The following is a 12,925-nucleotide window of genomic DNA, read 5'->3' as shown; positions in this document are numbered from 1 at the left end:
TTGAAAATGTAAATATATTTTTCTAAAAGATGCGTTGGAGGAGGAGGGAAATGCGTATGATTACGTGTCAGCATCACGTTCGTCATCATAACCCAAAACGGGAAAATGAAGGGTCCTAGATTTGGGCATGTTGAAGCGCGTTTACCACACGTTCCATTAACTCACGTCATCTACATCTAGTAGTAGTATCCTCGATGGCCTTTGGTCAGGTCCTTTTCATCATTGCTTACAATACCAGTTCTCAATGCCATTCTTATTTAATTCCAAAGATTTTCATTTTTCAATAATAAACGCCATTTCTATTTTAGAACAACACAAAAATACAACATAATATAACATAATTAATTAATTACATTTTCTTTTAAGGAATTCCAGGGATAAATCGTTTACACTCCGACAAGGACTTCTGATCACCACCTTGACAAAAGAAGAAAGAAAATGAACACCGGTACAAGCAATTATCGGCCAACCTGATATTAGCAGAACCCGGTTGGAGCCCCATTAACAGACCGGGTATGGGTCCAAACAAGTAGTTTCCTCCAAGCAATAGCCTCTCAAATGGAGCCACTCCAGATCCGGGTTTAACTACCTTTATCGCGTACTGGCTTGGTATCATACCGGTGAACTGGTTGTTTTCTAGAGATAATGCAGAAAGAGTTGGCATTAAACCCAAGAACAAAGGAAGTAAACCTCGAAGCTCGTTGTTGCTTAAGTCGACGGATATGAGCTGGCTTTGAACGGTGGTTAAGATACTGGGTGATTGTAGGGAGGTGAAATGGTTAAATGAGAGAGTGAGTTGTTGGAGAGAAGGATGGTTAAAAATAAATAAAGGCACTGAGCCACTGAGTTTGTTGTTACTTAGATCCATCACCTGCAAAGAAGTCAAATATTTTAAACTTTCTGGTACTGTTCCTTCTAACTTGTTGTTTCTCATTGAGATTTGAACCAGAGAACTTGGTAGTGTTGCTGGTACTTGTCCAGATATTGCATTGTCGCTCGCGTCTAAAAAATAAAGGTTTTTGAGAGAACTCAGCTCAGGAAACTCACCGGTGAACTTGTTTGATTGTATTTCGAGCCTTTTCAAGCTAGACAAACCATTGAAACTCGCAGGAATTCTGCCTTCAATGTTGTTGTTATCAAGGTAAAGCTCTTCTAACCTAGAGAGTGACCCAATCGAGGCGGGTATTGCACCAGAAAACACGTTTCTTGACAGGCCGAGTCGAATCAACCGAGTCAGATTGGATAACGAGTCAGGAATAAACCCTGAGAAATAGTTGTTTGAGAGGTCGAGTGTTTCTAAACAAGGAAGGTTCCAAGAAACCGAAGACAATGAACCAGAGTAACCCGCTTGGTCAAGACTGAGCTCAGTGACCCGGCTCAACTTGGAAACTACAAGGTCGCACCTGAACCCACAAGTGAATTTCTCACTGAAAAGGTTGTCGCATGGATCAACAGAGAAGTCCCACGAGCTCAAGCATGAACCAGGAGTCACTGATTTGGGGTCGAGCGAGTTCTTTAGCTCTTTCAGAACCTCAACGTCTGCCCAGTAGGTCTTTGACTCAACAATGACCAACAGCCATGCAACTGAGGCTATTAACAGAAGTAGAGAAGACAGAGAGAAACTTAGAGAAGCCATTAGATTATTTCCACACGGAAAATAAAATTGAATGGAATTTTTTCAGTGACTGTGAGAGTGTTTGAGATAAGGAAAATAGTTGCAGAAAAAGAGAGAATCAGGACCATCCGTTTATGGGGGTGAGAGGATCTAGTACAAGTGGGGAAGACAGAGAAATGGGTTGTGTTGCCACTTCAACTCAGTTTGGGTCAGAGATCTTTTTGTGAGTGGTTTCACGGGCAAGTGTCAGAACCTTATATAATGCTCCGAATTTAAATTTGAACGTACGTATATGCTTCAAGAGTGAGAGAGAGAGAGATGAAGTTGCATATATTAGCGACACCTTGAATTATTGAGTTAGTACGTCTGTTGTATTGGCTCAGGTCAATTGCTTTCTGTTGAGGTGTCATCGTTGTTTATCATCCACCATAGACCGATGAAACAGAGTGAAAATGGAGCTAATTAATCGCTCCAAGCACTTGGGAAACAAGAGCTTTATTTTATTACTTTGAAATTGGGATATCGACTCTAGGGCTCAACATTTCAATCATCATATATAGCAGGCTATTTGAGATCCATCAATGAAGAAAAAGAGAAGTGTTGAGTATTTACTGAAACAATATCTAGCTAATTAAAAAGTAGAGCAATAATATCAGTCGTCTTATTGGTCAAAAAATTGTAGCTTTACATTAATTTCACATGGGAATTGGTTGGGGTCTATGTACGATGTCGCAGGGCGTAGGGAAATATGTGATAAAAACTTCAAAACACTTGTCCCAATGGATGGAGCAAACTGTACATGAAAGTTTTGGCCTTTAATTTTGGTATGCAAATCCTGAAATAGTAATTAACAGCAGACCCAATTAAAAGTTTTATGAGGAGGCAAAGGGAAATGGAGGTGGCCGTTAGAATCAAATGCCAGCATATATTACACCTTCTACAGATACAGTTGTTACAACATCTTCAAAGTTGATGAATAATGGCATCTGGTTCTTATGTAAAAGTTGGTGGTTGTATTATATTTTTTTACATATATTATTGCTAATTGCTAACAAAACTTTCGAAAGTCTCATCATTTCCAGCATGTAGATTCTCATAATTAGGTACACCCAAAAAAAATCGATTAAGTTGTTCATTTTTGGGCTCAGTTTTTCTTTGTTTTGGGTCCCCTGGTGGTTTGTTGGGTTGTTTAATGGTTAGAGCCATTATTCTATTAATCTAAAAACATAAGAAAGTTTAACAACAATATTCTATATGCATTAACATTAAATTACTATAAATTATTCATCTTTCTTACAACAAAAGGCAACTGTAAAGGCGTAGAAATGGAAACATTTTTTATAGGAACTAGATGCAGAGGTTGCGTGAATTAGAATCAAATCCATACTTTAATAAATTTCCTCTTTCTCATCCTTTAAACTTAAGAGTTTGGAATGCACTTGATATACACCACTTATATGATTTGGCCATACACAAATGCATTACCCACTAATTGGACAAGTGGAGCAAAGAAATTGAGAATTGAACTAGTAAGGTAGTATAATTATAAAGAGTAATGTTAGGTCTACAACTCAATCTCACAATTCTCTTTTACACCTCTCGATGTGACAGTTTACAATTGGTTAATTAACAAAATAAGTCTTGTCTGCTTGTTATGAGTCCTACTTAACCAATTGCAAGCTTAATCGAGGGTTGTGAGAGATGATTGTGAGATTGAGTGATGGTCGCAACAAACTAGCATTATTGTTGTGTAAGACTTGACCACCTTCTAGAAGTAGTATAGTATAATTGAGATCCAGTAGCAACGGCTATTAACAGCAGAAACAGTTTGAAACGTTAGGTATCTGAAGAGCCAGCTCTACAAAAATCTGACACATTAAAGTTTCTAAATTTGTTTATGACCAAGCGGCAACAAAACTGAATATCCTAGCAAGAACAAGATTAAAATTAAACCTCTTTCTCATGGGTACGCCACAATTACAAACATCTGAATTAGTCAATTAAAATAGTGGATATATATTATAAAAAAATAAATATAAAAGAAAAAACGATTCATAATAAGCTATAAGCTATATATTATCTCCCTCACTATTCTTTTCTATATTTTTTAAGGGGAGCCATAAACCTGCACAATAGATACAAACATCTTTACATTCCTTCTTTAATATTATAGCATCAAGTGCCTTCTACAATTCTATACACCAATTGACCTACACACAGATGCCATGTCCCTACCATATCTGTTAATTCTACCAAGAGTCCAATTAGTATTTTAGAGAAACTACTACTAAGAAATGCAACCCACTAATTCTGCCTTTCACAAATCATGGAACCCTATCTTTAGACCATTCAAAATTGGCATTCTTTTCTTGGTTTCTTCTCGTGACGGCAGCCAGATATCGCCTTACATTTTCTTGATTTATTTCAAACATGAATGACAATTCTGTGATCTGCAAATACACCCTTTGCCATTTATATATTGCATTGTCAAGGCATTAAAAGATGTACACTTATAGTAATCATAAACTGGAATAAACAGCATATATATAATCTGTGAGATACATGGGCAGCATAATGACACAATCTATGAAGATGGAATCAACATACCTGAATCAAAGTACTTGGACTTAGACCGAAACCCTGGCCAGTAGTAATTTCTTTGCCATTCAAAAATATAGAACTCCGACCAAGATTTCTCAAAATGAAGGAGCCATCTTCTTCCATCTTTATCAGTGCCTAGCAGAAACCGATTCAACAGTATAGAGTGAACATAGGATATCCAAGAAGCTAAAACAAGTATTTAGTAACCATCTAAGCAGCATTTTGTCCCCAAAATCTATTGAAATATGTTGATCAGATAATATAGTGGTCTCTTGCAAATAGAACCATATCCATGTGCATGATGTCCATTAAATTATTTAAAAATTGCTATGTTTCTCTAAGTAACAATCAACAATATCGCTCAAGTCTTTGCAACCAAAAAAAATTGAAATTTGGCATATAATCAAATTAAAAGAACTACAACCTGTCGTCTAGATATTTTGTTGGCACGTCCTTCTCTTCCCAAGTCAATATCGACATCAACATCATCTGTTGCCCTGCCAAGTATGACCTACAGAGTTGAAAAGAGGTTGCACTGTAAGAAGGAAAATTTTGCTTTAATATTGCTATTAAATGCAGGAATAGAAAAATACAGAAGTGTATGTAACAGATAACATGCCAATGTTGCCAATGTCATGGTGTTAAATTTTGACTAGTCAACTTTTTTTATTTACAACTTGAATTTAAAGACTCCTACATTACTAAAAATATTAATCGATTGGCAAACTAAGCAGAATTCATTTTTAAAATGCAAATAACAAATAGAAAAGAGTAAACAGGCTTAAACTTTACTCTAGTCAATAGGAAGTAAAAACATGAAATTGTATAGGCAGATCATTCAGTAAATATAACCTAGACTGCTTGCATCTTGCTCCTTGCAAGACTAGTATTGAAGTTCCTATCTTCTTGTGGTTCTAGTACAGTCACTGCTGGAACTGTTGAGGCATATTCAAAAACACATCATAATCAAATCAATTAAATGTTCAATCTAGATCATCATGTCACTAACCTCCTAACTAATGAATTTCCACTTGCAATCTCAAGAATCATTTATTGCCAAATGATTAAACTACAAAGAGATATAAAGAACAAGATATAACTATATCTAAAACAAATGTTTTATTCCTAAGTTAGACCATCCTTGAATTATACAATTGAGCAAGAAAAGGTGAAAATTAGAAGAATTTACCTCAGTTTCCTTAATATACTGCTTCAAATGGCGTCCGTACAGGAGGGCAAGTGCCCCTTGGTATCCAATTGCTCTTTGCACACAAGATTGAGCACATTGCTCCAATCTAATGATTGTCCTCTTAGTATCGTCATGTTGATACCTTGACACTGGAAATTTGAAGGAAAGAAAATCAACTCAAAATTACTATGGTTGCAGCCACAATGTCACATGTATTATACTGTCATTCTCTGCATTGAAGAACATGACCATTTGGAAATAAAAACCACAATAAGGCCATATATTATAATCAAGTGTGTGAGCGTTAAAACTGTGGAGTTCATAACAATATATTACTGCATATTGAAAAAGGTTAGACAGAAGCAGAATAATATATCATAAATTGATAATAGAACTGAACTCTAGATGAGTCACCTTCTGTACTATAACATGTATCAAGATTTTCTGGACACAAATCCAAATCAAGTATCTGAGAGGAAACATAAAAAGTTACAAAATGTCAAAACTGACAAAAATAAATAAATAAATAAATAAAGAAGGAAAAAATATTAATCCCCTCAATAATTGTAAGATTTACCATTGATTCAATATCAGAAAAGTCTGGAATGTGATCATCACTCTCATATTCTTCTTCATCCAGCCTGGCTTCTGGATCTAAGGTGGAGGGGTTTGCTTCTCGTTCAGGAATATTGTTTCTACTGGAACTAGATTTTGCATGTAACAACACATCTGAAGCAGAACTTGCATGTAGCGACTTTTCCTTCAGTCTTGCATGGGTAAGAGATGTTTGGGCTGAAAGTGCTGATCTGTATTGGATAAGATCTTCATGAGCATTGTTAGCCTGTTTGGAGATACTATTAAGACTGTCAACATCAGTAGACTTGGATTTGACTCCTGTACTACAAAGTCGAGGGTTGTGCTTGGGTTGTGGAAACATGTCTGATACTCTTGTGCGGGAAGCAGTAAAATATTGTGTAGAACTGTTGTCTTTCTTCATTCTTCCTAGCTTTTGTTCACGATCCTTATGAGCATCAAACGAGGAAGCCAGTTCACTTGCCCCTTTATAACTTGTTTGTGGAGCCAAAGAAGCGACTACTTTACTTGGGATAAAATCATCATTGCAAGGAATTTCTGTGTCCTCACTGTTCAATGTGCAGAATATCTCCCCATCCAGCAGGTCATGAGATGGGGGATTGGGTCTTGACATAGATGATGGTACATTGACTTCTGAACAAAAAATATTATGTTGATTGCCATGACTCATACTTGATTGTTCAGCAATAACCCCCAATTCTGCAAGATTTGAACCATCAGGCATCGCAAGGCATGTATGAGGTTCTTTAACATCAGGTACATCATCTCTATGGATGTCATGAGGAGAACTCAATACTATTGGATTAAAGTTATCATGGCAAGACTTATCAATTGAGTTTTTCTCGTCCGCATCAATGAAATGAAGCTCCTCTTCATTCCCAAAGTTTAAAAGAGAGTCTGAAAGATCCACTAAATCAAATTCTGGGTTGGTAGGTAAAACTATTCTCCTCTCATTCATGTCATCTGGAAGTATATATGTCTCTACTGAACTCTGACCTTCACCTCCATGGCTCATATTGATAGGCATTGCAGGTGGTGGAATAAACTCCATTGTTTTCCAGAGAGGTGTCCTAGTCTGTGGAGATGAATATCCCAATACATGAAAAGGAGCATCATTTTCTAGCAATGCATCTGAGGGTTTCATTCCCTCAACAACTGGGCAATTTTCAAAGCCAATCAATCTCTCTCCCAGATTATGTGCTGAATCTTCATGCACATTTTCCTGCTCATAAATGGGATGCCCTACCGAATCTTTAATGAAATTATTATCTTGTGGTCCGTGATGCAAGTAATCTATATCCATTTCCTGTAACTCAAAACAGTTCTGGACAGAATCTCCAAGCATGGAACTTTCAACTGGAGTATCATAATGAAAGCTTGCATGCTCTTGATAAGCAGTACCATCTCCAATACCATCACTCATCTTTGGTGAAGCCAAAAAACCAAGTTTAGGAGAGTTCAAATACTGGATACAAGTTCTTTTCCGCAAGGCATAATACAGTCTTCGAACACTCTCGGCTTTCCTTTTTGGAGGAGCTCCTGAATGGTCCCCAGCAGCACCAGACCTAAGTGACTTTGCTTGATTATTAGCAGCAGAAAATTCAAACTCTGCCATATGAGCAGCAGCTTCTGCTGCAATAACAGGGTCATAGAGGAGAGAATGCCACCGATGTTGCAATTCTGCTATGGAAAACTTGCGGGAAAATCTCACTGCGCCTTTAGCAAGTGCTTCCAGAGAAGCACCTGCCTGAAGTAGCAAAAGAAATGTATCAGTGAATTAAAGATTTATCCTAACATTAAGTATATGCTTTATGCAGAAATAGCAACAGAAAATGTCCCGAGGTGCAAAGCCATCCACAAGGTGTTTGATTATTGGTTACACTATACTATACTAGCTCCGGTAACCAAGTGTTTAGTGGAAGCTTAGGAATTGAGGGTTTTGCTACATCACTGGGAGGTGTACATTAATGGAACAGCTATTTAGCAATATAGGCACCACAGTACTAACATTAAACATAAAATAGTGTGACGCTGTTTATTACAAGAAACCTGTTCCGGTAACTTAAATAGGAGCAAAATTCTGAAACAGAATGAAATTGGGACGCCACCTAAGTGTTTCTGAAGAACACCACTTCCAATTTCATCCTAACACATTTCAGTTACAGAAATCCATGCCGGCAAACGCAGTCTTCGAACCATAATCGCTTTAAAGAAACTTAATAGTATTCACACAGTATAAACATTATGACTAAGGTGAACACAGGTGACAGTAACATAACCAAAATTTCAGTTGCAACGTTAATATCAACACAAAATTACACGGAAAATTCAAAATTATATCAACCGTAGATTCGATTTCCTAATAGCTAATCAATGCGTTTGTCAAGAATAAACCTAGGGTTTTTTTCTACTAAAATATGCAGAGTAATTTAGAAGCTAAACAAAAAATGAAGTACCTCCACAGCGTTCTTTAACAGGATGTCATCTTCAGGGATCCATGAAGACACTGAAGCGGCATAAGCTGCCATGTGTCAGATAGATTTTACAGCAAAAACTGAAGTGGACCAAAAATGATTCAATCTATAGGAGTGGAATTGGGGGTTTCCATGAAAATAAACTTAGAATTGAAGAAGAGAGGTGGAAGAAAGTGAATTATGAGAGGTAGTACAACTAGAAGAGAGGCACTGAGGCAGTGATTTGCAGAGTTTTTAAAAACGCGGGTAATAATTTTGAGTGGACCTCGTGAATGTGAAGCAGGAAATATTATTTTAGTTTGAAAAAGGAGATGATACTTTACAGAATCGGTAGCTAAACCAAAAGATGCTCCTCAGAGGGAATCCTCGTTTCAATTCACGGATTTGGAAGCGTATTTGCTATATCGTATATACTACTTACTTGATATACGTATAATACCGTTAATTATTTTAATTTGGAAACTTTTATTTTTGATAAATTGAGTTGCCTGGTGGTACAATTTTGTTCAAATATTGAGTTGATTTATCGCTTCATTATCAGTGTCTAATTTAGCAATTTTTTTTTGGTTTTCTTGTTATCGTGATCATTGTTTTATTATAATATTAATAAATTTGATTAATTACATGAATTATATATATATATATTTTTTTAAATCTGATAATTGTCTCTCTTGTGAAAGAAAATAACTAATTCTGATTATTAGAGGGTTTGTCATCACGCTACAAAGGAAGAGATTGATATATAGATTTTCTTATGACCACATCGATGATATTAATAAATTATTATTAAAACATAAATTATTATACAAAATAAAGTGTGTATATATATATATATATATATATTAAGTAAACCCAATAATCAGTTTTCCTTGAGAAAAAACAAATAATCCCAATCACTAAAGGTTTGTCATCCCACCATAAAAGAAGTAGTTGGTATGTAGGTTTTCTTATGACCATTTTGGTGATATTAATAAAGTTATTATTAAAGCATTTAGACGACGGAGATGTGTATGAGTATCATCATAACAAAATTGGAAAGGATTCCTTCTTCTTTGTCATTTGAGATGGAGTAAAAAACCATTTTTATGAAATTTGATGAATGCCTTGAAAATATGGCAATCTGCGCAGGATCCGACTTTTTTACAATTGATTCAACACTGATTAGACCTCGCAGGATATGATAATATTCCTTCAGATTTATATATTTTGTACTGAAATAAAATCCAATTTACATCCTAATTTTTAAATATAATACATTTTGGACAGATGAATTGTTATGCGGATTTTTGCGTGAGTTGGGTTATTTGATATGCAGATCCTGTTTTGCAGGCTTCTTCTGCTTGTCCGAGAACCTACTACCAGCAAAAAGCAACGACAGGGAACGTGAGGAAAGTTTTTTAAACTAAAATTGGATATACTACAGGCCGTCATCAAAAGTTATATGCCTTCAACCTCCAACCAAGCTAAATTTTTTGCCACAATGTGTCAACTCAAGGAGCAGTTTAGTAGAACAAAGCAAGATTTTTTTTTTTTTTTTTTCTAATCATCGGATTTCCAGACCAGTTTACGCGTATCTCAACTAATCCCTAGAACCTTAGAATTGTTGATCGGGTCAGAGCCCCAATAACCATTCTTATTAGGGTCTGGGAGACTCAACTCATGAAATTTTTTTTGTTCTTTTACCATCAAGTCATTATATGGTTGTCAGAATAAAGCAAGATTCACAATTCATGGACTTGAAGAGTTGTTATTTCCTTAATTAACATTCTAAATGGTTTTCTAAATGTCATTAAGGAGATTGTTTAAGCTTAGTAAATGTGAGTTTTATTAGAGTAGGGGATTGAATAAGGTAAAAATTCTTAGAATATTTAGAGAAATGATAGATATCTTTTTCTAATCAATTCCCATTTAGCATATCTTCTATTCAATAAATCCATGTGATTTGCCAAAGATAATACTATATATTTTATACTAAATTTGGGCACTACGTAAAGCAAAGAACTTCTCCTCATATCCCTTAAATAGTTAGTTTCAGAATTACGCAACAAAAAGTTATAAAACACTATGTGCGAGTAGAGTTTATAGTAACTATCTCTTGCCTCCTCTCAAGTTTAAGAAAATATAAACAAAGCCTCAGAAGTATGAGAGACCATCAATAACGTCCTTCCAAAAAGTTGGAAAATTCACCACTTACCTCCCTTTAACCATGAATTCTAATGAGTATAATTAACATGATGATTTTGATATTTCCTTAGGTAATAAGCCTTGAATCAGATAGTGTACTGTACTGTTATATTATATGAATGTAAATCATTTCATTCTTTTTATACAAGTCAACTGAGTTCATCAATCAAACAGAATATTTCTTCATAAATGGTAAATGTGATAGAATAAATAAGGCAGTAAAAGCCTGAATGTTCTGTCATGATTATTAGCACACTAGGATATTACATAAAAAGGGCTGAGATTAGAAATCCAGTTCTTGATTATTTCATAACCCAATCTAATTAAAACAAACCTGGAGATTATTATAATCGCCTGAAGAAGAGATTATAAATACAACTTCTTATGATATATAATCAACCAAGGCTGAGATTGTTGGGGCCAAATCCTCCTCCTCCTCCTCCTCCTCCTCCTTGAGGGAAGTTAGCATTGTACAGGCGAAAAGCGTACAGGTTAGGTGCTCCATTTGATAGTGCCGTTGCTGATTGATAATCTCCATCATCAACTAATCCGTAATTTAGATTTGGATCCTCATATTTTGCTTCCTTTATTTCCAAAATGTAATTAAAATTTAACAAAAATGATAATCAAGTTGCCCTATATACACTATCAAGAAAGGAAATAAAACAATAAAGTGAAGAGTCTTACAAAGTTGAGCAGGATGTTTCCATGTCTTTCCTCCAAGCTTTTTAGCTGCCAATTTGATCACAAGAAAAAAAAATAGTGAAATAACTGAATGTGGGTACCTTAAAGAAACAAAAATAATCTGTTTAGTTTTGACCTTCTTCTTGTATGTGTCAGTCTGAGTTTTGATCACATGGTACTGTAAACAACAATGAAATTACAACTGTTAGCACAGATTAAACATCTAACACCCAAACCGAGACAGAAGCTTACAAAAAAAAGAGGTCCATTAACAGGTCTAAAAAGATCCAACCTTTCTTTCACGGACGGCATCAGCTGCAGCGGTCACCTTTTGCTCAAGACTGCTCAGTTCATCCATGCTTAGATCGTCTAAATCTTCACCAATCCTTTGCCTTTAAATACGTACATATACCCTTATCAACTTTACTCTAATTTATTAACTCAAAAATCATAATTAAATACCATGACAAAAGACATAACTAAGAAAGAATTTAGGAGTTACCTGATCTGCTTCCTTAGCTTATCATTGACATCTTTCAGTTTCTTGTAGGTCTCTTGCATTCTCTGCAAAAAAACATAACACATAAAACTTAATTGCAACGACAAAATCTTCTAAACCTCACAAATATATATATAAATCAAGCACAAGATCTTGTAAGATAGTAGTACTGACCCCGTAGTGCGTGCTCCACAGGTCAATTCCAAGAGTGTTCTGGTATTGATCAAAGATATTTTTGGTCCTAATCAACAAGAAAATTAAAGATTTTCATTAGGGTTTGACATGCATATAAAAAGAGAGAGAGTGATGGATCTGTTAGCATACGTTGTGGTAGGGCTAACGAACTCATGAAATTTGCCAGTGTTAGAAAACATGATTAGAGAAACCTTAGCATCACAGAGAACTGTGATTTCTTGTGCTTTCTTAAAAATACCATTTCTTCGTTTAGAGTAAGTAACCTGTCTGTTGGTAGGGTTCTCAATCCTCTTAATCTCGATCTTTCCGCGACCCATTTGTTTCCTTCTTCTTGTATGAAACCACAACTAGTACTGCTAGTTATTTTACAATAGAATTACTAAACAAAATGATGAGAGCTAAGGGGTGTGGCCTTGCATAGGCTTTTCAAGGGAAAGAGAATAAGAAAAGAAGGAGACGCAATAGAATTACTAAACAAAATGATGAGAGCTAAGGGGTGTGGCCTTGCATAGGCTTATCAAGGGAAAGAGAATAAGAAAAGAAGGAGACGGAAGTGGGAGTTTCCATATCTGGAAGTGGAGATAGAAAGTAGGAGTGTTGTTTAACTAAGAATATTTGCTCAATTGATGAATCAGCATTATTATTGTTAGGCAAGCGTCATGCATATACTTATAACATGTGATGTGGGGAAGTGCTTGGACCGTGACTAGAGGATCAGAATCAATTCGATAAGCCCTTTCCACCCACCCAACCTCTTTACTGACGTTGTTAATATAACAATTATGTTGAATCAAGTGAAGAAGAGGATCAAATTATATAACAAATTGGAAAGGCTTTAGTACTCCAAGTGTGTGCAATCGCATTAATATCTTATACGTACTATTGATTCA

At 35.6% G+C, this 12,925-nt stretch overlaps 3 protein-coding genes across 3 annotated transcripts; all 3 read right to left on the bottom strand.

Annotated features, from left to right (window-relative positions):
• Positions 1–315: 315 nt before the first annotated feature.
• LOC116122905 (probable inactive leucine-rich repeat receptor kinase XIAO) lies at positions 316–1,746 on the bottom strand. The gene has a single exon (XM_031408711.1). The coding sequence runs from the start codon at positions 1,634–1,636 to the stop codon at positions 362–364; it is 1,275 nt and encodes a 424-aa protein (XP_031264571.1). The 5' UTR covers positions 1,637–1,746; the 3' UTR covers positions 316–361.
• Positions 1,747–3,651: 1,905 nt separating this feature from the next.
• LOC116122805 lies at positions 3,652–8,695 on the bottom strand. Its single transcript, XM_031408619.1, has 7 exons — positions 8,456–8,695; positions 5,983–7,746; positions 5,820–5,874; positions 5,406–5,554; positions 4,641–4,727; positions 4,223–4,351; positions 3,652–4,065 (listed from the first exon to the last, which is right to left on the bottom strand). The coding sequence occupies exons 1-7, from the start codon at positions 8,525–8,527 to the stop codon at positions 3,940–3,942; spliced, it is 2,382 nt and encodes a 793-aa protein (XP_031264479.1). The 5' UTR covers positions 8,528–8,695; the 3' UTR covers positions 3,652–3,939.
• A 2,159-nt stretch (positions 8,696–10,854) lies between these two features.
• LOC116122748 (agamous-like MADS-box protein TM6) lies at positions 10,855–12,422 on the bottom strand. Its single transcript, XM_031408559.1, has 7 exons — positions 12,165–12,422; positions 12,015–12,081; positions 11,844–11,905; positions 11,634–11,733; positions 11,478–11,519; positions 11,345–11,389; positions 10,855–11,241 (listed from the first exon to the last, which is right to left on the bottom strand). The coding sequence occupies exons 1-7, from the start codon at positions 12,350–12,352 to the stop codon at positions 11,053–11,055; spliced, it is 693 nt and encodes a 230-aa protein (XP_031264419.1). The 5' UTR covers positions 12,353–12,422; the 3' UTR covers positions 10,855–11,052.
• Between the last annotated feature and the right edge of the window lie 503 nt (positions 12,423–12,925).

Source organism: Pistacia vera, unplaced genomic scaffold (assembly GCF_008641045.1).
Source record: "Pistacia vera cultivar Batoury unplaced genomic scaffold, PisVer_v2 Contig1025, whole genome shotgun sequence".
NCBI lineage: Eukaryota > Viridiplantae > Streptophyta > Magnoliopsida > Sapindales > Anacardiaceae > Pistacia > Pistacia vera.
Note: the sequence above shows the minus strand (reverse complement) of the source record. Positions and strands in the feature narration are given on the sequence as shown.

Excerpts from the sequence above, each read along its gene's own strand:
- LOC116122748 (XM_031408559.1), bottom strand. The coding sequence starts at position 12,352 with ATGGGTCGCGGAAAGATCGAGATTAAGAGGATTGAGAACCCTACCAAC. Across the intron at positions 11,734-11,843 it reads AAGCTAAGGAAGCAGATCAG|GCAAAGGATTGGTGAAGATT; the intron begins GTAACTCCTAAA and ends ACGTATTTAAAG. Across the intron at positions 11,520-11,633 it reads ATGCCGTCCGTGAAAGAAAG|TACCATGTGATCAAAACTCA; the intron begins GTTGGATCTTTT and ends TGTTGTTTACAG.
- LOC116122805 (XM_031408619.1), bottom strand. The coding sequence starts at position 8,527 with ATGGCAGCTTATGCCGCTTCAGTGTCTTCATGGATCCCTGAAGATGAC. Across the intron at positions 7,747-8,455 it reads TGTTAAAGAACGCTGTGGAG|GCAGGTGCTTCTCTGGAAGC; the intron begins GTACTTCATTTT and ends TTGCTACTTCAG. Across the intron at positions 4,066-4,222 it reads GTCCAAGTACTTTGATTCAG|ATCACAGAATTGTCATTCAT; the intron begins GTATGTTGATTC and ends GTGTATTTGCAG.
- LOC116122905 (XM_031408711.1), bottom strand. The coding sequence starts at position 1,636 with ATGGCTTCTCTAAGTTTCTCTCTGTCTTCTCTACTTCTGTTAATAGCC.